Below are 22,085 nucleotides of genomic sequence, written 5' to 3'. Positions count from 1 at the left end.
CCGGAAACCCAGGAGTGAGAGAAGGGTGGGCCTGGGGTCAACGGGATCGTACTTGGGAGCACATCCAAATGTAGGCCTGGGCGGGGGCTGGGGGCCTGGCCAGCAGGCGTAGGCGAGGCCCATCTTGGCCCCACTTCCTGGCCTGCACGGCACTTGCCCTCATGAGGACACACACCCAGATGGGAGCACGGGTGGGATGACTCAGCTGAGGGCCTGCCTGCCCGGGCTCCGGCTCCAGCCTTCCTCTCCTTGACTTGTCACGGGCCACCTGGGAATGTCCCCTGTCCTGCCCTCTGAGCCCCTCTGCCTCCCAGCCCTGGCGCACTGTCTGTGGGTCGGGGGTTGAATAACTAATAACAACACCAACAGTATTTGAGGGCATCCTGGAGGCAGGCAGGGTGAATTTTCTCTAATCTTCACACAACACCCCAGCAAGGGCAAGGCAGCCAGCAGGAGACTATCAAGGCTCAGAGAGGTGGACGTCATTTTCCGGCGTCACACAGCAAGTGACTGGCGAGTGGGGGAGATGAGTTTCCAACCCCAGCCTCTCTCCACTCACCGGGCACCCCTCCACCTACAGACGCCCATGGGGCAGACACAGTCATAAGAACACGGGAGCCCACAATCGACACCCCGTAGTCTGTGGACACACAGATTGATCTTAGATAAAATAATGGCCACCCACAGCACCCCCTCACTCACCTTGCTGATGGAATGTTCGATGAGCTCACTCAGGCCCCAATAACCCCACTCAGACCCCCACCCGAGGCTCACACCCCCAACCCCCCTAGCTCACCCCCTCCCGGCTGTCCATTTCCCTCCCTCCGGGTCAGGCACCCAGGACCCTCCCCTGGGGTCACCCGTTTCCAGCTGTCTCTGGGCTATTCTCCCTCCCTCCCTCTGGAGAGGCCCGAGTCCTCTTCTAGGGGAGGGTGGAGGGGAGAGCTGCTACCTCAGCACCCCCAAGCCACCCTCGAGGGGGACCTCTCACCCCATGGCACCTGGAATCCTTTGTGGACTCTGCTGTGCGCTTGGCCCATGGGGCCTCGGTGGAGCCAGATCCTGGCAGAGGTGGGGGCCTGGGGCGCCCCGAAGTTAAGTGAAGATGTGTCCAGCCCTGGCCCTGGCCCCTGGCCCCTGAGTCCTCCCATTCCTAATTCCTCCTGGGTCTGGGTCTGGTTGAGGGTCCCCGGTGGGGGCAGGAAGCCAGTGGGAGGGAGGCTCCAGAGCTCCGGCCCCTACCCCTGCCTCCCCGCCTCCTGCAACTCCCCTGATGCTGAAACAGGACACGCGTCTGGCAGACGTCATCCTGCATTAATATGCTATAACTTCCTGAGTCCCCTCGGCCGTGGGGGCTGGAGGGAAGTGAGGGGTGGGGGACCAGGTGGCTGGGGGATCTGAGACCTGCACACACAGGCACCCACAGAGTCGGGTGCTGTGGTCACTTGAGGAGCCCTTGGCACGGCCGGAGCTGGGGTATCCGTCCTGCCGGAAGCGGAGATGGCAGCCGGCGGTGGGTGATAGGAAGGGGGAAGGATCTGGGGTGGCCGGGGGAAGTCTGCTGCTGCCCACTGCCCAGCTCGAGGTCAGGAGCATCCTGCCTGCCTTGGATGTGGCGTGGCTCGTTGCAGGAGCCTGTGCGGCTGACCACGGTGGGCCACTGGGGCGAGGGCCGGCTCCCTCCCCTGCAGGGAGGAGGGCACGGACCCGAGGCTGCCAGTCCACCCCTGGCCTGTCACGCAGCACAGAGGTGGCGGAACTGGGACAGACACTCAAGTCATGTGATGGGAGACCTGAGAGTTAGCGATCTCTACACTTAGACCACCTCCCTGAAAAAGAAGGGGTGCCTGAGAGGGTCCCCCAAGACCCGCCTGGTGCTCAAGGATGGGAAGGCTGATGGAGGCCATGGGCCCCATGGGGACAGACGCAGGTGACCACTGTGCTGGCAGATGGGACACACGGGCTGGCACACGGGCAGCTGGGGGCGTCTGGGGATGGCTGGGAGGGATGAATGCGAGGGGGATGCTGGACTTTGGATGGCTGTTTGGGGCCAAAATATTCCTGTAGGTCAAGGTCGCCAGAGCTTGGCCTGGGTCCTGGGAGCGCTGGTGTGAGGAGCAAAGGTAGACGCCAAGCCTGTCCCCATCAGGGCTAGGCTTCAAGGCCCTCCCCGCTTCCTCTTGGGGAGAGGGTTGGGGGGAGGGCTGAAGCTGCAGGACAACTCCAGGGCCTGACATTTTCCCTCTGGCCGGCCACCTCTTTCCCCACACTTCTGGAAGGACTGAATTGTGTCCAGGGAACAGAAATCTCAGTGGTGCCTGGAAAACACTGCATCAGGGAGGAATTTCCTGGTCATTTCTCAATCCCTGGGCAAGGTCTAACCCCGGGGCCTGGAGCCCAGAATAGATCCCAGAGGCCACCCCCAGATGGCCTCCCAGACTGGTCGCTGTGCCCCTCGGGGTCCATTCTGGACCCACTGGTGCGCTCCAAACTCCCGCTGGCTCAGTGACCTCCCCCCCCCCCCCCCCCCCGCAGATGTTGGCAGAGACCTGGGGGGGCGGCAGGTGGATCAGTGATGGGGACCAGAGGACCCAGGGAGGGAGGCAGAGGCGGGAGCTGGGAGCACTGAGTAGGGAGGACAGAGATGGAGCCAGCGAGCCTGGGAAGAGGGGAGGGAGCCAAGGGGGCCTCCTGAGAAAGCAGGGGGAGGGAAGGCGGGGCAGAGAGAGGAAATGAAAAAGCCAGGCCGAGCAGGCAAGATGAGTAGGGAGGGAGAGAGGGAGGAGGGAGGGAAGTGGGGAGAAGCTGACACACGCAGACCCACCCGGAGCCTGGGAAGGAAAGACCTACACCTAGAGGTGCGGTGAGGAGGGGCCCGGGAGGCAGGAGTGCAGAGAAGGGGCCGCAAGTCGAGGGGAGAGGGAGGGGGGTGAGGCAGAGGGGCAGAGAGTGGGGGACAGACTCAGAGGCGAGAGACACCTAGAAGGAACTAGGGACCTAGAAGGGGAAGGAGCCGGGAGAGACGCAGAAGAAACCAGAGACAGGGCAGAGATAATGAGAGACAGAGAGAGAGCAAGAGCCAGCGAGAAAGGCACTAAGTAGGAGCCGAGAGGGAAGAGCAACAGAGAGAAGGAAAGAGCCACGGTGGGGAGAGAGAAGACAGGGCGGAGAGCAAGGGACTCAGACAGACCCCCGGGGCTGGGGAGGACCATGGGGAGGACGGCGGCAGGTGTCTGAGCGCCCAGCAGGCCCCGCCCCCACCCCCGAGGACCCCCGCAGTCCCGGCCCAGGCCAGCGCCGGGGGCCAGGATGGACTCCTGCCGCAACCTCACCTACCTTCGGGACTCGGTGGGCCCGGCCACCAGCACCCTGATGTTCGTGGCGGGCGTGGTGGGCAATGGGCTGGCGCTGGGCATCTTGGGGGCGCGGCGGCGGTCCCGGCCCTCCGCCTTCGCAGTGCTGGTCACCGGGCTGGCGGCCACCGACCTGCTGGGCACTTGCTTCCTGAGCCCGGCCGTGTTCACGGCCTACGCCTACAACAGCTCGCTGCTGGGCCTGGCCCGAGGCCGGCCCGCCCTGTGCGACGCCTTCGCCTTCGCCATGACCTTCTTCGGCCTGGCCTCCACGCTCATCCTCTTCGCCATGGCCGTGGAGCGCTGCCTGGCGCTCAGCCACCCCTACCTCTATGCCCAGCTGGACGCCCCCCGCCGTGCCCGCCTGGCCCTGCCGGCCATCTACGCCTTCTGCGCCCTCTTCTGTTCGCTGCCACTGCTGGGCCTGGGCCAGCACCAGCAGTACTGCCCAGGCAGCTGGTGCTTCATCAGCCTGCGCTCCAACAAGCTGGGCGGCTGTGCCTTCTCGCTGGCCTACGCCAGCCTCGTGGCCCTGCTGGTGGCCGCCATCGTCCTCTGCAACGGCTCGGTCACCCTCAGCCTCTGCCGCATGTACCGCCGCCAGAGGACCCACCAGGGTGTGGCCACCCCCGGCCCCCGGGCAGGCGAGGACGAGGTGGACCACCTGATCCTGCTGGCCCTCATGACGGGCATCATGGCTGTGTGCTCCCTGCCCCTCACGGTGAGTCCCTGACGGCCTGGCCAGGAGGTGGGGAGGGAGCTGCGGCCTGCGGGGGGTGCCCGTCTCCCAGGTGGGGAGGACTCAGAGAGGCCAGAGGCTTGGTTCCTGAGCCCGTAGTTCCCAGCCTCCCAGAGAGCTCCCTACCCGCTGGCTTCAGCCCTCTTGGCCCCACTAGCCCCCTCGTCTTCCCCCTTCCATGTCTCCAGACACCCTCCCAAATGCACCCCCACACCCCCCGAAACCCCCACTGTTACAGTAATGCTGAGAGCACTCTTCATCAGGGGCGCTCTCTGAGTCCCCGGGGCCCAGCGGTGCGCGGACACTCGCTCAGAGAATCTTCCAAACGCCCTCAAGCTCCATGAGCGGTAAAAGCAGACGCGATTCCTGGCCAGGCACCGTTTTTTTACAGGCCGAGGGGCCGGGTCTCTCCACACGATCACACAGAGCCAAGTCTGGCCCCCAGCTGCTCTGACACCCATCTGATCTCCCCGCTCCCCCAGCCCCGCCCCGCCCTGCGCTTTGCCCTTGCAACCCGCCAGCTGTGCCCCTTTCCTGCCCAGGCCCAGATGGGCAGGCCCAGGCTCGGTGCCCCCGGCCCCTGTCATCTTACCTGTGTTCTCAGCCTCCGTTTCTCCTTCTTTAAAATGCGAGGGCAGGACTCCATGGGAAGGTGGTCAGAGCTTTTTGGGGGTGACGGCTGACTCAGAGTGTGGGAGCTGTGGACAGACAGGTGTGCGCACAGCCGCGGGGTCACCCGCACCCCCCCATCTGTCTCCTACGGGGCCTCTGCTGGTTATTCCCCAGGACTTTCTCTCCCCGGATGTATCTGTTACTGACTTTTCATCTTATCTTATTTCCTTCCCCTTCTGACAGCCCCCGCCCCACCCCCAACCCCGCCACCCTCACGCCTGCCAGCAGCAAGTGGGAGCGGGGCAGTAGGGGCGGGGATGGGACACAGAGAAAGGTGGGTGCTGCTTGACACCCTCCCTCTGTCCTCAGATCCGTGGATTCACCCAGGCCATCGCCCCAGACGGCAACGAAATGGAGGACCTCCTCGCCTTCCGTTTCAACGCCTTCAACCCCATCCTGGACCCCTGGGTCTTCATCCTCTTCCGCAAGGCTGTCTTCCAGCGGCTCCAGCGCTGGCTCTGCTGCCTGTGCCCCAGGCCTGGCCATGGGGACTCCCAGACACCCCTCTCCAGGCCCGTCTCGGGGAGAAAGGACCCAGGGGTCCCCGCTGCTCTCAGGGGAAAGGAGGGGAGCTGGGTGCCTTTGTCAGCCTGGGGCGAGGCAAGGGGGGGCCCCTCGCCTCAGGCACCACAATCAGGCAGCCCGGCAGGAGCCCCGTCCAAAGTGGGGTCTGCTTGCTCCCTCTGCTGATGCCCCAGCCCTGTCTTCTGGGAGCGGGAGACAGAGAATCCCTTGCTTTTCCCCAAGGCCGCGGGTGGAAGAGCAGGGAGGGACCCCCTGGAGCTGATGCTGGACTGACTGTGAACCCTTCAACTCAGGAGTCGATCAGCTGCTGTTTCCCCTCCTCTGGGGCAGCCTGGAGACAGACGCTGGGAAGAGAGGGGAGGGGGGAGATGTGTACCGGAGCTTTTTAAAAAGGAACAGTTCTCTCAAAATAACCAGTGGTCTGGCTGGCCCGGCCTGGCCCGCGCTCGCACATCCATCTCACAGTCTAAATATTTAGAAGGTGGGAAGTTCCCAGCAGCTTCTGTGAGCTCAGGCCTGCTGAGTTAGGGTTCCTGCTCCTGGTCTTCCCGGCTGCCCCCCACATCCCTGGGGAATCTACCAATCTCCCTTTCTCTGTCCCCTCAAGCCCCTAGCCTCCCTCACTGCTGATTTCCCGTCAGACTTGAGAGAGTCTTGGCCTCCAGGGGGTTGGGGGTAGGAGGAGGGAGGCCGTTGCATTGTGGGGTGACACTGCTAGGCAGGTGCCTGGGCAATGTGCCCGGCTTAGTGGTTGCAGGATGTGGATTGTGGGACCACGGGCAGGGCGGGGGGGGGGGGGGGGGGGAAGCTAAAGGATGGGGGGCGGGTCCCAGGGGCTGCCCTCAAATGCAACTGAGTTGGTCCTTGAATAAATAGTTGTCTCCCTATAGAGCCTCTCCCCACATCTGTCCCTGGAGTCCTCGCAAAGAGGTCATCCATTCACCCACTCATTCACTGGGCAAAGTGGGCACTGACTCTGCCAGTTGCTGGGGACACAGAGCCCCGCTTTGCCCTGGACTCCACTGGGGTGATTTCCAGCCTTTTCCCTCTCCCCTCCCCCATCCCTGCCTTCAGAAAGGTCCAGAAGAATCAAGAGTGCTGGGGGGATGAGCTGAGTGTCAGGGAAGGCAGCGGGGCTCAGGGTGGTGGAGGGCAACTGGTGAAGTCCTCCCACCCATGCCACCCCAGTTCCCCTTTGTCACTTGCTCCTGGGTTCAAACAGTAAATGCACCCCTGGGGGGTCGGCACGCGTAGGGGAGGCCGAGGCCAGCGCCTCCTATAAAGATAGTGGCAGCAAAAGCTGCACTTCGTCAGGGGAGCCGCCCCACCCTCTCGCACCTGCCCCTTGGCCTCTATAGCGGTGGGGCCCGGTCCAGAGAGGGCAGCACCAGCCCCAGGTCACTTGCAAGAAGAAGGCAGAGCAGGTGGGGGTGCTGGTCTCCATCTCTCTAGCCCTGATGGCTGGTGGGGCTAACGACTCTGACTCCGGGCCTTGGCTTCCTTTTAAGTATAAAGGTGATCATAATCAGTACTTAGTTGACAGAGATGTGCTGAGGACTAAAGATTCCCCCTGAAGTGCAATCAATTAAGCACTGGTCTGGAACAAAGCAGCTGGAACATTACTCTTGTGCCGTCTCCGTGGCTGCTGCTGCTGCTGCTTTGGCTCACTGTGATTCTGATCTCAATAAAGAAGAAGACGACGTTTCTGGGAGAGCAAGAAACAGGTCCGGATGACTGCCCGATGGGTACGGGCTCCCTCTGGGTGTGATGGAATGTTCTGGAACCAGATGGCCACTCAGCATCGCCAATGTACTAAAAAGCACTTCGGAATGGTTCAAATGGTCAGTTTGATGTTATGGGCATTTTACCACAATAAAAAAAAAAAATACTGAAACAAAAAAAAATAAATAAATGGAGGGTGTTTGTAGACTTTTAGAGCAGTTATGACAGATTAAGGAAGCTGGTTGAATCTAGTAGCAAAGTTGACTGGTACAAAAAAACAAAATAAAACCAGGTCAAGAAACATGAGGTGGGGTTGGCCTTTGTCGCCAGAACCAGTCGCTTCCTGGAATGAACACAAGGAGGCCCCTGGAGGACAGTGAGGGGGAGCAGAGGGGCATTTGGGCCAGAGTTCTGGGGAGGAGCCTGCCCTCTGGGCAAGACCCGAGGGGAGGGCACTTGCCTCCTCTCCCCTTGCTGCCCCCAAGATGGGTGCTGTCACCATTCTCATTTTGCAGGGGCGGGGTCAGGGGAGGAGAGGACTTGAAGTTTGAAGCCGTTTCCTGCTGGCGCTGACCCACCAGGCCTAACATCCCAAGAATCCCCTTCTCCTCTGCGTCTCGCCCCTGGCCCAGAGGTCTGCACAGTCTGCCAGGTCAACTCCCTCCCCTGCCCACCGCTGTCCCTCTGGGATGATTTGGAAACCCCTCTCCCAGATAGGGCCCTGATCCCCAGCTGCCCCCATGGTCTCTGCTCGCTGGGGTCCTGCCAAGGTCAGAGGTGATGCTTGCCAAGCCCCGGGGCCCACAGCCTGGAGGCTAAGGCCAACCCCAGGAGTCTTCTCAGCCCCAGGCAACAACCCAGGTTCCCCCTTCTCTGTTCATCCATCCTTCCTGGAACTGTCCCCCCTTCTCTGTCTGTCAAAACTACCTTTGCCCTTCAAATTCTGACGAGACTATTCCTCTTTACTGTTTTTTTTTTTAAAGATTTATTTTTATTTATTTATGCATACAAGAGCTGGGGTACAGGCTAGAGGTGCAGGGGTGAGAGGACTCACCAGAGACAGAGTGGGGAGCAGAACAGGCGGATCTACTGAAATACACTGCTGAGGGGAGCAGCGGGCAGGCGAGACAGGCGAGGTCTGCTGCGCCACGTGGGTCAGGTCAGCTCCTGGCTGCAGTGGCTGGCGATAGCTTGATAGCGCTGAGACCTAACCCTTGTGCCCCCAGGGAGGCCCTAGACTATTCCTTTTTGAAGATAATCATTTCTCTCCCTAAGGGGCTTGCAGCACTCGTGGCCCGGCCATTTGTTCGGGCATTCAGCCGGCCCTTATTGAGGGCTTACTGGATGTCAGATCTTTCCTCCGTGATGCTGGGAAACAGAAGCAACAGAGATGGCCCTGACTCTGCCTTCCTAAGTCTCACAGTCAAGAGTGGGCAGGGCTGGGAATGTGGCAGTCAGAGTTGAGGGGGACATCAGGGAGGGCTTCTTGGAGGAGGTGATGGTTGAACTGGGACTTGCAAATTGGAAGACAGTAAAGTATAGAAGCGTTTCTGTTGTGCTCTTGGTTCAGACTCTGCCTCTATTGTCTCCTTTCTTTACACTCTTATTCATTCATTCATTCATTCATCAAACACTGCCTTGAGCTTCTGGGCACTGAGGCTACTAGGGACAGAGCAGTGGTTAACACGGCCTTGCTCCTACCCCACTCACAATCCAGTGGAGTGACAATAATTACAGAAATCGGTATTATAGTAAGCAGCAAAAATACAAAATGTCAGGCTGTACTCGGTACTAAGAGAGCACAGTGCAAGGATTTGTGGGAACCTAGAAGTGGCCTGCCCCAGTGTAGGGTGGGGTCAAAAAATGACACGCTAGGGATGGGACTGTTTTCTCTCAGGGAGACTTTATTTAATTTCATTTTTTTCATGCATAAGCACCAATCCTGGCCCACGTAAGGGGTGTAACAAGCACCACTCGCCCTCAGAGTCTGCTCCCCAGGCTTTCTGTGGGCATTGCCCCACCTGCTGGCCACACTGGGAATGCACACAGAAGTGTCCCCAGAACCACCCTGGGAAAGGGAGGTGAACCTAGATTTCCCTCCCTGGGACCCTGGTTGGCACCGCCACGTGTGCCCCCTGTCTAGTCACTGTCATGGGACAGGCTTTGCGTTGGTCTAGCAGATCCGTGTGCCTGAGCCACAAGTGCTTCCCATGCCAGGTGCGTCTTGCTTTGGCTGCAGTCAGCTCCCCTCGGCCCTGCCCATTAGAGACTCAGATGCCACCTACATGGCTTCAACTATCAGAGTGGGGAAGGGGAGTTATTATTATTATTAATGCAGCCCCAGGGGCAAAATTAGAGGGTAGGCAATGGGGTGTTAAAACCATTGGTGTTGGTACCCCAGAACCAGGTGAGGGTTTCCCTGCCCGGCTCCCTTCCTTCCTGTCAGATCCTGAGGATTGCTCATTTCAGGCTGCGTGCCTGCTGCAAAGCTGGCACGCCATACATGGTGCTGAGTTTTGCTAAGGCTTGATCTGGCCTGGGTAAGAGTGAAATGAGGTCTAGAAAGTGCTTGGCACAAGTCCCCGAGGTGGATATTCTATAGTTTATTATTCCCCATTTTTTAAAAGATTTATTTATGCATGCAAGAACTGGGGTACAGGCCAGAGGTGCCAGGGGTGAGAGGATTCACCAGAGATAGAGTATTTCAGGCAGCTTGACTGAAATACACTGCTGAGGGGAGCAGCGGGGAGACAGGAGAGGTCTGCCGCATATGTATGTGGGTTATCTCCCTGGCCGGGGATTGAACTTGTGCTGCAGTGGTTGCGGATAGCTTCATAGTGCTGCATCTTAACCCCTTGGGCCACCAGGGAGACCCCCCTATTATTCCCCTATTATTCCCCAACTGAGGCCTGGGAAAGTGAATGCTCAGAGGCTCCCCAGGAGGAAGGGGCCAAGGCACACCCACTGGGGCTTGGTGAGTGCTGGCTCAGGGCAGCAAGTGGGCACCCTGGGCACGCAGACCAGTCCTGCGGGTCACCAAAACCTGTCTTCATCTCACTTAAGACCAGAAATCCCCCCTGCTATCCTGGCTGCCGACGGGGCAGCCCTATCTCAGGGCCCACCCCTGGGACCCTGGTTTCAGCGAGGCCTTCTCACTGGCTGGGCTGCAGGCCTGCCGGAAGTTGGCTTTTTTTTTTTTTTTTTTTTAATAAAGACCATTTACTTTAAAACCAGGCAGCTGAGTGTAGACTCCAGGGGTCAGGTCTGGTTCAAATTCCAGCTCCGCCACTTTTGACTTAAAAACTTTCATTTTTGGGGCCTTGGTTTTCTAGTCTGTGGGGACTAAAGAGCATCTAGCTCCCCGGGCTGGATTCAGGGTGAACGTGGAGCTGAGCTGAGCGACCAGGCGCCTCATACGCTCCAGCTACTTCCTGTAATTCAGCCGGTCTTGGGCTTGGCCCTCCCAGGTGGGAGTGACCGTACTGTACTCCCCATTTTGTAAAGGTGAGGTCACAAGGTCCAGGCACCCCCATGGAGAAAGACCACGGGAGCTTATTCTTTACCCTCTCCAGTCTTTGCTGTACCCCCAAATGCCAAATGCACATCAAAGGGAGCACTAAGCTGGAGTTCTGGGCAAATGGCTGCTGCTCCCGGCTGCCCACCCAGGAGGACGCAGCTGGGTCTAGTCTCTGGGCCACCCAAGGTCGGGGGCTGCCAGCACTTCCATCCTGCCGGGCCGGGAGAGATGCACGGAGGAAAAGGAATCTTCACTCTGCCAAGTCCTGTCTCCTAAAGCTCCTGCCCAGCCCGGGGTGAGTACCCCTCTAGGAGAATGTTCAGGTCCTATTACCTGTTCACCCCTTGAGGCCGCCCTAAACAGGAAGCAGAGGGGCTCTGTGGCCATATTTTGGGAATAGCCTCCGAGGGCTCTTATGCGCCCACCTCTGCGACACCCCAGGACCACAGGCCTATCTTCTGCACACACACTCTCCCCCCCACCCCCCACCCGGGGGAAGTCGAGGTTCTTCCAGTGTGTGCAGCGACTCTGGGCTTGTTTCGGATCTTCCTCAGCCCTGGGCTCTTCCTGGGTCGACCTGAAGCCCAGGAGCGCAAGGAGATCAGGAACATGGAGCTCTTCTCTGGACTCAGCTCACTTAGCCGGTCTGACCTCATTCTGACAAGGCACCCCTTCTCCAAAGCACCCTGTTGAGATTCCCCCCACTGACCAGGCCTGTAGGGTCTGACCCTACCTTCTAGAAACCTCCCTGGCTTTCCGAGTGTGGGCCTCAGGGTGCCCTGCTCGCCTTGCCTATGTCGTTTCCTCAGAGGACACCCCGCCTTCCCTTCCTTCAGGCCTCAAGCTGCCCCCGGCGCCCCATGTGGGACACTGTCCTAGCACAACCTGCGCGCCCCAGGCTTCCCCAGCCCTTCTCAGGGGTGGTGGCTGAAAGCCTGGGGGAAGCGGCAGGGAGCAGGCCCAGAAACCCAACAAGAGGGGAGGAGCCAAGTCAGGTAGTCACTGTATTTTATTGGAAAACATTGATATATATTTTTCTTCACAGCTTAAACTGAACACAATATTGCCCGGTTTAAAAAAAAAACAAACCAAAAAACCCAAATCAAAACACTCTGAAAAAAATGTCTACAGCCTCACGCCTAACCTGCCCTCACCCTCAGCTCCGCGGGTCTCCTAGCAGACCCACCCCCACCTGCCTCCCCAGGCTGGGCGCCAGAGGGCGGGCGGGGGTTCTCCAAGCTGGGCAGGTCCCAGGAAAAGCCACTTGATCGACCTGGGGGGAATGAGGGGTCGGGTCTGATGGAATAAACAGAAAAAGGGGAAAACAATGCAGACACCGATCTGCCCACACTGACTTACTTGTCCCAGAGGCGAAAGTCAGAAGCAAGGTCACGGATCATGCTCTCCGGAGGGGGAGTGTGGGGGCAGGCAGGCGGGCAGGCGGGAGAGGAGGGGCGAGGAGGGCAGACAGCGCACGTGGGGGCCAGCCGAGCAGCGGAGAAGCTCGCCGGGGCGGAGCTGGTCCTCCCGCAGGCAGCCGGCAAGATGGTCTTATTGCGGTGTGTTCTCTCGAGCGTGGTGGGGCGCATCCTCCCTCTCCCCACCCTGCAGCCAGCCAGCCCGGCGTGGTTTTTGACAGAATCAAAGGGTTCAGGGGCAGAAAGAAAAGAGACAGAAGGATAGCCAGCACATGACAAAGCAGGGGTCCCCACATCTGTTCCAAGGAGGGGACCTCGATGCCGGAGGGCGGGTGCGTGGTGAGGGAGCCGCAGGGGATGTTAGCACCAGGTATTTACACAACAGCTCGAGAGCGCGCGAGGAACGTGGGCCTGCACAGTCTGCAGGGGGGCGGCTGGTGCAGCCCCCACCTGGCCCGACCTCAGAAAGCCAATCGGGTGGTCTCAGGACAGCAGCCAATGGGATCTGAGTGTTTCCCACTCTGCGCGCCCCCTTCCAGGAGTCAGCCCCTCAAGTGGTGAAAGCGGGCTGGGGGTCCAACACTCCTCTGCCGCTGCCTGTCACCGCTCGCCCCTCCCCGGGCTACATCCTCTTGACCCGCGACTCCGGGATTCCCCCCTCAATCCTGCTGGAAGGCCTCCCCCAGCCTCCCTGCCCCAAAGGCTGCTGGGATTGGCACAGGGAATCACAGGGTTGGCTGCATGCAACAGCGAGGCATGCTCTTCTGCCCGGGTAGGGCCTCGTGCCCGGCCTAGCCGGTCCCGGGACAGGGCTGGCAGCCACCCCAGCACCCAAAATAAGATGACAAACGAAAGGAGACAAAATGAAATGGAGGGGAGCCACCCGGGCGGGAGGAGGAGGGCAGAGGCTCCCTAAGGGAAGGGGGCTTCATCTTATGAGTGTGTCAGGACTTGGAAGGGGGGAATGGAAGAGGGGAAGGCAAAAGGAAGAGATGAGGGGCAGGAGGGAGACTCGGGGAGGAAGGAGAAAGAGCAGTCATGCAGCTTGGGACAAATCTTTTGTCGCTTTATCAGATTCTCAGTCAATCAATTGGTGTTTGCTAGAACCGGGTACGCAGGGGAGTGTCGAAGAGAGTGCGCGCGCGAGAAGAGAGATCAAGAGGACGGGCATCGCCAGCTGCCCGGGCCTTCACTTCGCAGTCATCATCTGTACAAACTCTGTGGAGAGAGAGAGGGAGACCGGCGGGTGAGTGGGGTGCACCTCGAGCGGCCCCCCACGACAGGCGCCCCCGGCCCAGACTTGTGCCCCCTCACCTTCATAATTGACCTGCCCGTCTCCATCGATGTCCGCCTCCCTGATCATCTCATCCACTTCCTCATCCGTCAGCTTCTCCCCCAGGTTCGTCATGACGTGACGCAGCTCCGCAGCGCTGATGTAGCCGTTGCCATCCTGCGCGTGGGGACAGGGACTGTCGGTCCCCCTTGCGCGGCAGGAAGGCCGTCCTGAGGCAGAACGGGGTGGGCCCTGGGACCCCGGCCTCCCCAGGAGGCGACTCAGAAGTGCCCCGAGCCACCGGCGAGGACAGCTCACCTTGTCGAAGACGCGGAAGGCCTCCCGGATCTCCTCCTCGCTGTCCGTGTCCTTCATCTTTCTGGCCATCATGGTCAGGAACTCCGGGAAGTCGATGGTCCCGTTCCCTGCAAGGGGAAAGGGAGGCGGCGTGCTCTTGGCCTGGACTCTGGAGACGCCCCGAGGCCTGCCAGAGGAGGTCCTGCCCCTTCGTCATCCCCAGGACGGCTCCTGTGGTCCCCCGGGGTGACCGGGCGGGCAGCCACCTGCTCCGTGGGGCTCACCATCTGCGTCCACCTCGTTGATCATGTCCTGCAGCTCCGCCTCAGTGGGGTTCTGTCCCAGGGATCTCATCACTGTCCCCAACTCCTTGGTGGTGATGGTGCCGTCTCCATCCTTGTCGAAGAGGGAGAAGGCCTCCTTGAACTCTGAGGGGAGGCCAGTGAATTAGACAAGGACCGCAGGGAAACCCCACCTTTGGGGTGCTCAGTGCCACCCGTCCTCCCGCCAGCGGCCAGCCCGGGTCTCTCGCCTGCTCAGGGCAGACCCTGCCTTCTCTCGGTCAGGGCTGACAGAGCACCCGCTCCGGGCCGGGTGAAGCTGCCCGTTCAGCCGCCCTGGGCGCGCGAGGGCGAGGGGAACGTGGTCTGGGAGCAGTGGTGAGGTAACTCGCTCTTTTTGGTCTCCGGCTTCAGCCTCGTGCTCAGATGAGATGGACCCGTGTCACGGGGGGGACGAGCGCCAAGAGAAGCGCCGCCGAGGTGAGGTGGCTGGGAAGGGAGGCTGCAGCAGGCCCTGGTCGGCGGCGAGCCCCTCCTAGCTGGTCCTGGCACCCTGGTTCCCGGCCGGGGTGCCACTGGCTTCCAGGGGAGGAGCGGAGCGGCGGGTGGGGTGGGGGTGGGGGTGGTCGGCAGCCAAGCAGGGCTGGCGGACGGTGCGTGGGGTGTGGAAGGAGAGGGGACGGCTGCCGCGCCAGGAGGATGCGGCGCGAGCGGCTGAGTGGGAAGGCCGCAGCTGGGGGCCGAGTCAGGAGCGGGAGAGAAGCACGTGGCTCCTGCCCTCCCACTGGGCCCATTTTGGCACCTGGTGCTCCCTCCCCCCGAACTCTAGAGAACAGATGCCTGGCAGCCTATTCCCAGAGGGTGTGGGCTGGGGTGAGGTGGTGGACAGTTTCTACTGGGGACAGGGAGGAGAGGGGTGTGTGTGTTTATGTTCCGCGAGGGCAGCGCTGGGGCGCGGGTGGCAGGTGCGGCGGGAACAATGCACACAGCCCAGGGCGGCGCCCCCAGGGAGATGCTACGAGGTTCTCTGAGACGGCAGCACCCGAGCCACGGCCCTGTCTTGGCAGGACAAGGAGTGGATCGTGTAGCCTGAACTCGCCATCACTCAACAGCCAGGCTTTCCCGGGCCGGAAGTGAAGCTGGAAGCGGGGCGTGGGGTGGGAGCGAAGGCAAGTCCTTTCTTCCTGCGCCCACTGGGGACGCTGGACTCGCCATCGCGGCCGCTGCACCTGGCTGCCACAGGGGGCCCGGGGAGCTGGGCCCGTCTCGAATCCCCTGCTTGGCGACTCCGGGCTGGCCCTTGGCTATGGCAGTAAACTGTCCTCGGGCAGCTCAGTCTGGGGAGGGGGGACACGGCCACCCCCGCCATGACACACAGCTCCTGCAGTGGCCGCTGCGGGGCTCTGGGCGGGGGAGGGACTATAAGAAAGAGGGGATCCCAGGACTTCTTGCAGAGGACTGGGGGATACGTGATGGCTCCTTTATTCATTTATTTGGCCAAGAAAAGTGTCTGGAGCATTCGTTATGTTGGAGGCGCTGAAGATACGGCGGGACTAAGAGTCCCCCGAGGGCACTCCATCTAGTGGCGGGAGCCGCGGCAGGTCGCCTCAGAGGAGCTCTAGATGGCGAGAGAGCTCCGAGGGACAGTGACAGCGGGATGGAGAGCAAGGGCAGGCTGTCTGGGGGGCGGGGGGCAGAGAAGGCCTCACCCCATGGCAGGGGGTTGCAACATGCAGGCGAGTGCAAGGGTGGGCGTGACGAGCCATCTTCTGGGTAGCTCGAAAGTGGGACAGGAGCTCTGCAGCCCCAGAGAGGCAAGGCGGGGCACCCCCTCCGGAGCCTAACTGGTGCTCCCCCTGCAGCCACTGGCTGAAAGGCCCCCAGTGACCTCTCCAGGAGAGGAACCCCACCTTTGGCAGGTGGGAAGGCCTGTCTCAAGCTCATGGGCACGGGGTCTCCCACACACGGTGTCAGCGTGCTACGCACAGGACATGAGATGGCACAGGGGGCACAAGTCCATCTGTCATGTGCTCACTGCCAGGGGGCTGAGGTTTGCCTGGGGACGAGAGGCTACCCAGAGGCAGGAGGAGGGGGAGCGGTGGGCTCACCTGCGATCTGCTCCTCAGTCAGCTGGTCAGCCTGCAAAAGAAGGAGAAAGTTAGCCACTGGGCTGACCTGCCAAGGCTCAGCGCCCTCTGGTGAGGCCGGTGCCACACAGCATCCCAGGCACCAGGGCCGGGAGGCACAGATCAGATTCAGGGCTGGGGGCAGAGCCAGGGCCGGGGATGAAGTCTGGTGAGCCAGAAAGCTGGGATAAGGGTGGGCTGCAACCCGAGGCCTGCCCCCTGCAGGACATGAGGAAGCTGCCCAGATCCAAAGGTTGCCAGTCTCGATCTAGGGCTTTGGAGCCACAGCAGGTGGGAACATACATGGCCCCAGCCCCAAGCCCTGGTGCCCGGTGTAGCATGGGGCTCACAGCAGGGTGCCCCGGAGGCTGAATGAAGGGAGCACTTGCCCTAGAGGCCTCATCAAGCAGCTCTAGAAGACTCCAAGCTGAAACAGGCCCATCCTCAGGAAGGGCAGAGGGAAGATGCCCAGTGCCCTTTGTGAGTTTCTGTGGCACCTCTTCGGAGGCACCAGGTCCAGGCAGAGTGGACCCAGGGACACACAGCATCCTTGCTGACTGCTCTGAGCTGCACCGTGGCCCTGCCAGCACCCTGGGCAGTGCCCTGTGCCACGCGCCCAGGGCACCATCCACTTTTGTGTCTCTGAGGCAAGAGGGACATTTGGAGGGGGGACAGCGGGAGTGGTGGCAAAGGCTGAGGGCCTAAAGTCAGCTTCCCCAGCTGTGCTGCAGTTTTTAACCCTTCCCGGCCCTGGCCACTCTGGGGAGCGGCCAGTGGGTGGCAGGCAGCCCTTGCTGCATGCAGGGCTTGGGGGTGGGGTGGAGGACAGGCAAAGACTAGCCTGTCCTGCAGGGCTGGGGATCAGCCAGGCCCAGGGATTCTCAGATGTTGGCAGGGAATTGGTGGGTGAATCTCAATTTTTAGCTTTAGGTAGCAAAATGACGCCTTTTCCTGGGTTTTTCTGAATGCTGCCAAAAAGGCGCCCCTCTCCCTGATCACTGTGAGTGCAGAAGACTGCTCCCCTGGCTCCCCTTCTTTCCCAGTGAGGGGAAGGGGCTCCATGTCTCCAGCAGGGTTCCAGCTCTGAGACTGAATGCACCCCAGCCGATGCTGACTCCAGTGTGCATTTGCATTATTCTAGAGAGGTTCCAGAGCTTCCCTGTGAGGCTAGCAGCTACCTCCCGGCCCCTCCCCCCACTCCTGTTCCAAATATTGAGCATCAGTCACATTAGAACTGGTCTAAAACGTCCTTTTTTCTCATCTAAGGGAAGAACTTAAGGCCAAATCCCAAGCAGGCAGAATGGTGGGGGAGGGAAACTCAAAGCGGGGATGGCAGAGGGGAGAAGGCACATACAGAGGGAACCGCCACTGTGCCCCTTCTGGAAGGGTCCCAGGTCAAACGGGGAGGGGAGGAAGCCACCTAGAGACACCTCTGCACCGCCTTAAAAACCTCAGGGCTGCTGGGCCCCTCAAGGCCAAGCTGGCAGCTCTGGCTGTGAGCCCCTCACTCTACGTGCTCTCCTGGCTCCTAAGGGCAAAGCAGCCCAACTGATGCCCCAGGTCCTGACACCACGGAAGCTGCTGCGGGGGCTGGGCCTCTGGCTGCCATCACCTGCCCTCATGCTCTTCCCCTGAAGGGCCAGGGGTCGGGCTGGAGCCAGGGGAGGCAGGTTGCAGAGAGCCTGGAGTGGCAGTGCCTGCCACTCCCAGGAGACCGGCTGGAAGGCGCAGCTGAGCTGAGGCACTGCCATGCTCCCTTCTGGGCTTGCTGCAAATAGGCGTGGCTCCGCCTCTCCCTCCTGGTAAGGAGACCCTCTCCCTGGCATGGTGAAGGAAAGGTTACCCAGCTCCCCGCTACAGACCTCAGAGCAGGGCAGCGCCTCGAAAACAGATGATCTGACAAGGGGTCCCTTGCTCGGGGCCGCTTCTCAGGGCTTCTTTCCTTTCCAGCTCTGAGGATTTTTAAGCTTGCATCAAAAATTGTCTCCCAAATGACCCAGCTGGTCTCCTGCTTCCTGAGCCCTCATTTTAGGCTTCAGCAAGGGGATATACAAGAACAAAATCTTGGGGCGGCGGGGAGAGGGAGGGAGAAGCGGGTATTATTTCTCGGCCGGGCCCCAGCCCCCAGCCAACGCCAGAGAGCAGTGTTAGATGAGATCAGAAACCAGGGCCAGGGCCCCTCACCAGGGCCAAGGAGGAGCCTGGGTGCTCAGGACAAAGTCCAAGGCCAGTTAACAGTGACCTGTCCCACCCATACCTTGCTGATTACAAAGGGAAAGAGAAACTAGCCGCCACCGGGGGGCCAAGGCCCAGGTCCTGTTTTGGAGGGGGTCGGGTGCTGGCACCTGCTAGCGCTTCAGGGCCCCTAAGCCAGGCTCTGCTGGGGGACACTGGGAGGGTGCAAGAGGAGCCATCAGGTCTGTGTCAGCAAGTCTGAGACCTGATACACAGCAGCGGCTGCCTGTTCTCCCCAGCCCTGCCAGGGAGGATGGCTGCGCACGCTTCCGAGCTGCGCCTGGGGGGGGCTGTGGGTGTTGTGGGTGGCAGGGAGGAGGAAAGAACTAGTCTGCTGGTTTTCTCCCAAAGCAGTAGCTTTGTGAATTGAAGAAGCCCCCACAAGGGGCCTGAGAACCAATGAAAGGGTCTCTCTGGAGGTCCTGGAGGGTCAAGCTCTGCAGCCCCTACCCCGAGGCTACAGGAATTGGCGTGTGATTGTCACCGACGCCACAATGTACTGCACTGTCATTTGGCACAAGTGAGGAGATGCAGAACAGCGCGCTGCCGGGCCGGAGGCGGGGAGAAAGCCGTCACTCCTGGTCGGGAAAAGCCGCTCTCTTGCTCTGAAAGGGGCAGCGAGGGGATGAGGTTCTAGACTAAAAAAGCTGGCTCACAGGATGCACCCCAAACTTTGATTTCCCCCACCCCCATTTCATGCGGCTTCAGTGCGCAATAGGGGCCTGAACTCTGCCCACCTGCTCCCGCTGCCCTGGTGCCTTGGGCCAGCCCCATCCTTCCTGGGGAGGGGGAACCCTCGGGCCACTCCCTCCGGCCTCCGCAGCCCACTCCCCATTCACAGGGAACAGCCTTTGTCCCGGCCCTTCCCTGGAGACTTCCAGGGAGCCACCCACATCCACCTCCAGCCTAGGACCACCCATTTCCTCCTCCAACACCCTCCCCACGCCCCACCCAAGCCAAAGTCCTCTCCCACAACCTCACCTTGGAAACCCACCTTCTCAGGGACCCAAACACGACACTCCGCCCCACCTCCCCCCCAAAACCCAACCTCCCCTCCCGCTAGGAAGCTCAGAACCTTTCCTGGCCCTGCTCCCCCTCCCCCCAACCAACAAGGGCCCCCGGACCCCCGCCCCTGGCCAGCCCCACTCTCGCCATTCCCTCTGAGCCACCCCCACGACCCCAACCCACTCGGGTCCCGCAGGCTCCAGAGAGCATCTTCTGGGCTCCGCTGCCGCCCACCCCAGGCTCTTCCTCCCCGGAGCTCGCGCCTCGCCCTCCTCCTCCTCCCCTGCAGTGCCGCCTTCCGAGGGCCCCCCTCGATCGTCAAGGGTCTGATGCGCCCGAGGGAGCCCCCCAACCCCTGTCCGGGAGCACCCCACCCCGCCCGGGGCCTCGCTCCGCTCCCCGCATCCTCTCAGGACTTCCCCGGGGCCCGAGCAGCCCCTGCCCGGCCGGGGCTCCCCAGCTCGGCCCCCTGGGGTCCGAACACCCCACTTCAGGGACCGAACGCCCCTTCCCGAGTCCACAGCTCCCTTCGAGGGTCCCGATGCTCCATCCCGGCTACACTGCCCCCTCTGAGGGCGCCGGTGCCCGTTCGGAAGTCTAAACACCCCCTTTTGGGGCAAAATGTCGCTTTTGGCAGCCGCTACCCCCCCACCTTCGGGGATCCAAACGTCCCGACCCGGGTTCGGGTCCCCGCGCAGCAGGGGTCCAGCGGCTCTCGCCGGGGTCCGATCGCCGCCCGTTCGGGGTCCTCTCACCCCTCCGGGGTCCTGCCCGCCGGCCGCCCCGAGACCCCAGCCGGGGCGGCCCCCGCGCCTCACTCACCATGGCGAGGCCCGGGTGTCCGGAGCGCGGGGATCAAGGTTCCTCCGGCGGCGGCAGCAGCTGCAGCAGCTCGAGCTCTGCCGCGCGTCCGCGCCTCCACACTCACTGCCCGCAGCGCGCGCCGCCGCCGCCGCCGCCCGCCCCAACGGTCCCTCAACGGCCGCCGCGCGCGCCCCGCCTCGCCCGGCCCCGCCCCGCCCGGCCGGCGTGCCGCCGCACTGCGGCGCCCGCAGATCCCTCCGCGCCTCTCTCCGCACCGACGGGCCCGCGGATCTCCGGCTCCACCCCGCACTGGGCCGGGGTTCACCGCCGGCCGCGCGCGCGCGCCCCCGCCGCGGGACTACTTTCCGTCGCTGCGCGCCCCGCCCCTTGTGCTCACTCCACTTTCCTCTCCGGCGGAGGGGCACCGCTCGACGGCGCGTGAAACGTCCCGATGTGAGCCGCGCCGCTATTGGGCCCAGGCCAGGGCGGAAATGAGAGCGCGGCGCCGATTGGTCCGGCCTTCCCTGCAATGCGTCAAACTGGGGCGAGCCACTGCGCCGTGGTGGGGCGGAAGCCCGAGATGTGCGGCCGCGTGGGGCTGCGGGGCGTTCCGAGGCGCAGGGGGAAGCCGTCTGGCTCTCAGAGAAGCTAAGGCATCGTCTTCGTGGCGGGGAGTGGTAAGAGACCTGGCGGAGAACGTAGGAGGACTTTCTCGGCTCTCCCCTCTAACAGGTGAAGATGGTGCAACCCAAAGTCTGGGGTCTGGAAGCCCCGCCCCCAACTGGGCCCTGCGAGGTGGCGGGGTCTTCAAGATTCCGCTTGTCACCTGAAGGGACCGCTCCCCAGGGCCGGGGTGGCGTCCTGAGACGCACTCCACCTCCGTGTCCGACCTCCTCTCCACTTAACTGCTGACCGGCTCAGGGTGTTGGTAATCTCTGAGAATAGGGCGTGCACGCACGCATGCATTCATTCAATCAACGTGATTTCAGTATGCCTGGACCTGGGCAGAGGAGACCACCTGCCCAGCCGTTCTCCTGTCCTTTCCCAGACCACCTGACTCTTGCACCGTTGTGCCAAGGTTCCAACTATAGGGGGAAAAAGAATTAATGCAAAGGTTAGGCCAGGTTTACTGGAGCTCAGAACAGCCCCCTCCCCAGATTAGAAAAGGAGGTGCCATTTGTTTAATTGTTCCTCCTACCTTGCCTTGATTGGCTGAGGAGTGGGCAAGTGAGTCAGGTTGGGCCAATCATCATGCTCCAGGTGGAACAGACTATAGGCTGAGCCAATGAGAGTGCTTCCCTAGGTTTTTGACTCCGCAGCTTGGGCAGGTGGGGCAGTGAAGGGATAGATCCAGAGTTGTTCGTGGCTGTTTCCCCACCCCAACCTACCTTGGGGGACATAGTGTCTAGAGGAGACCAGAATAAAATTGGCAAGGGGGAGAGATGAAGTGAGACCTGTTGACGTTCACTTTTCTGGATCTAATACTCTTGAGACCCTCATGCCAGGTTTTGATTACATGAGCCCTTCAAGTTTCCCTTTTAGCCCACGCTAGTTTCTGTTGAATTTCTGACACTTGCAACCAGTGACTTCCTAGCGGAGATCTGTCTTGGTCATCAGCACTAGTCTTGAAACAGAGAAGATCAAGGAGACAGTCCACCTTTGCTGAATAGGCAAAATGGTAGCTGGCTTTTGTTGAATCTCGGTTTCCATCAGGCAGATTTTCATTTCTGGTTTACTTAGGACTATGGAATACTAAATCTGCTGCTAATGCTTTTGAGCACTTACATTACCTATGGCACTGGTCCAAGCACTTTGTGTGTATGACCTCATTTAATTCTGACATTCTCCCTATGAGTTTTTTTTTTTTTTTTTTTTTTATAGAGGCATGCTTTATTTATTTGTTTGCTGGTTTCTTTGTTTGTTTTGTTTATACATGCACTGGGTACAGTCAGAAGCGCGGGAGGGCGAGAGAATTCACCAGAGCCAGAGCGGGGAGCAGAGCAGGCAGAAGGACCGAAGTACACTGCTGAGGGGAGCAGCGGGCGGCAGGAGAGGTCTGCGCGCCATGTGGGACCCTCCTCCGGTGGCCGGGGAGCAGCCGGGGATCGAACCGGCGCC

At 61.1% G+C, this 22,085-nt stretch overlaps 2 protein-coding genes across 4 annotated transcripts; one reads left to right on the top strand and one right to left on the bottom strand.

Annotated features, from left to right (window-relative positions):
- The first annotated feature begins 3,309 nt into the window (after window positions 1–3,309).
- PTGIR (prostaglandin I2 receptor) lies at window positions 3,310–6,055 on the top strand. Its single transcript, XM_037515541.2, has 2 exons — window positions 3,310–4,074; window positions 5,074–6,055. Exons 1-2 carry the CDS (start codon window positions 3,310–3,312, stop codon window positions 5,452–5,454), a joined length of 1,146 nt encoding a protein of 381 aa, XP_037371438.1. The 3' UTR covers window positions 5,455–6,055.
- A 5,471-nt stretch (window positions 6,056–11,526) lies between these two features.
- CALM3 (calmodulin 3) lies at window positions 11,527–20,093 on the bottom strand. Of its 3 annotated transcripts, none has more exons than XM_037516830.2 (6): window positions 19,986–20,093; window positions 15,906–15,936; window positions 13,801–13,944; window positions 13,538–13,644; window positions 13,261–13,396; window positions 11,527–13,164 (listed from the first exon to the last, which is right to left on the bottom strand). In XM_037516830.2, exons 1-6 carry the CDS (start codon window positions 19,986–19,988, stop codon window positions 13,136–13,138), a joined length of 450 nt encoding a protein of 149 aa, XP_037372727.1. In that variant the 5' UTR covers window positions 19,989–20,093; the 3' UTR covers window positions 11,527–13,135. The 3 variants fall into 3 exon arrangements, with proteins under 3 accessions (XP_037372727.1, XP_054553230.1, XP_037372728.1); XM_054697255.1 differs by lacking the exon at window positions 19,986–20,093 and adding an exon at window positions 19,816–19,836; XM_037516831.2 differs by lacking the exon at window positions 19,986–20,093 and adding an exon at window positions 18,609–18,709.
- Window positions 20,094–22,085: the final 1,992 nt, after the last annotated feature.

This window comes from Talpa occidentalis, unplaced genomic scaffold (assembly GCF_014898055.3).
Source record: "Talpa occidentalis isolate TD23 unplaced genomic scaffold, MPIMG_talOcc4v2.1 talOcc4.17, whole genome shotgun sequence".
Lineage (NCBI taxonomy): Eukaryota > Metazoa > Chordata > Mammalia > Eulipotyphla > Talpidae > Talpa > Talpa occidentalis.
This window is presented reverse-complemented; position numbering and strand designations above follow the sequence as displayed.

Excerpts from the sequence above, each read along its gene's own strand:
- PTGIR (XM_037515541.2), top strand. The coding sequence starts at position 3,310 with ATGGACTCCTGCCGCAACCTCACCTACCTTCGGGACTCGGTGGGCCCG. Across the intron at positions 4,075-5,073 it reads TGTGCTCCCTGCCCCTCACG|ATCCGTGGATTCACCCAGGC; the intron begins GTGAGTCCCTGA and ends CTCTGTCCTCAG.
- CALM3 (XM_037516830.2), bottom strand. Across the intron at positions 13,397-13,537 it reads CCTTCCGCGTCTTCGACAAG|GATGGCAACGGCTACATCAG; the intron begins GTGAGCTGTCCT and ends CCCCACGCGCAG. Across the intron at positions 13,165-13,260 it reads CGGGCAGGTCAATTATGAAG|AGTTTGTACAGATGATGACT; the intron begins GTGAGGGGGCAC and ends CTCTCTCCACAG.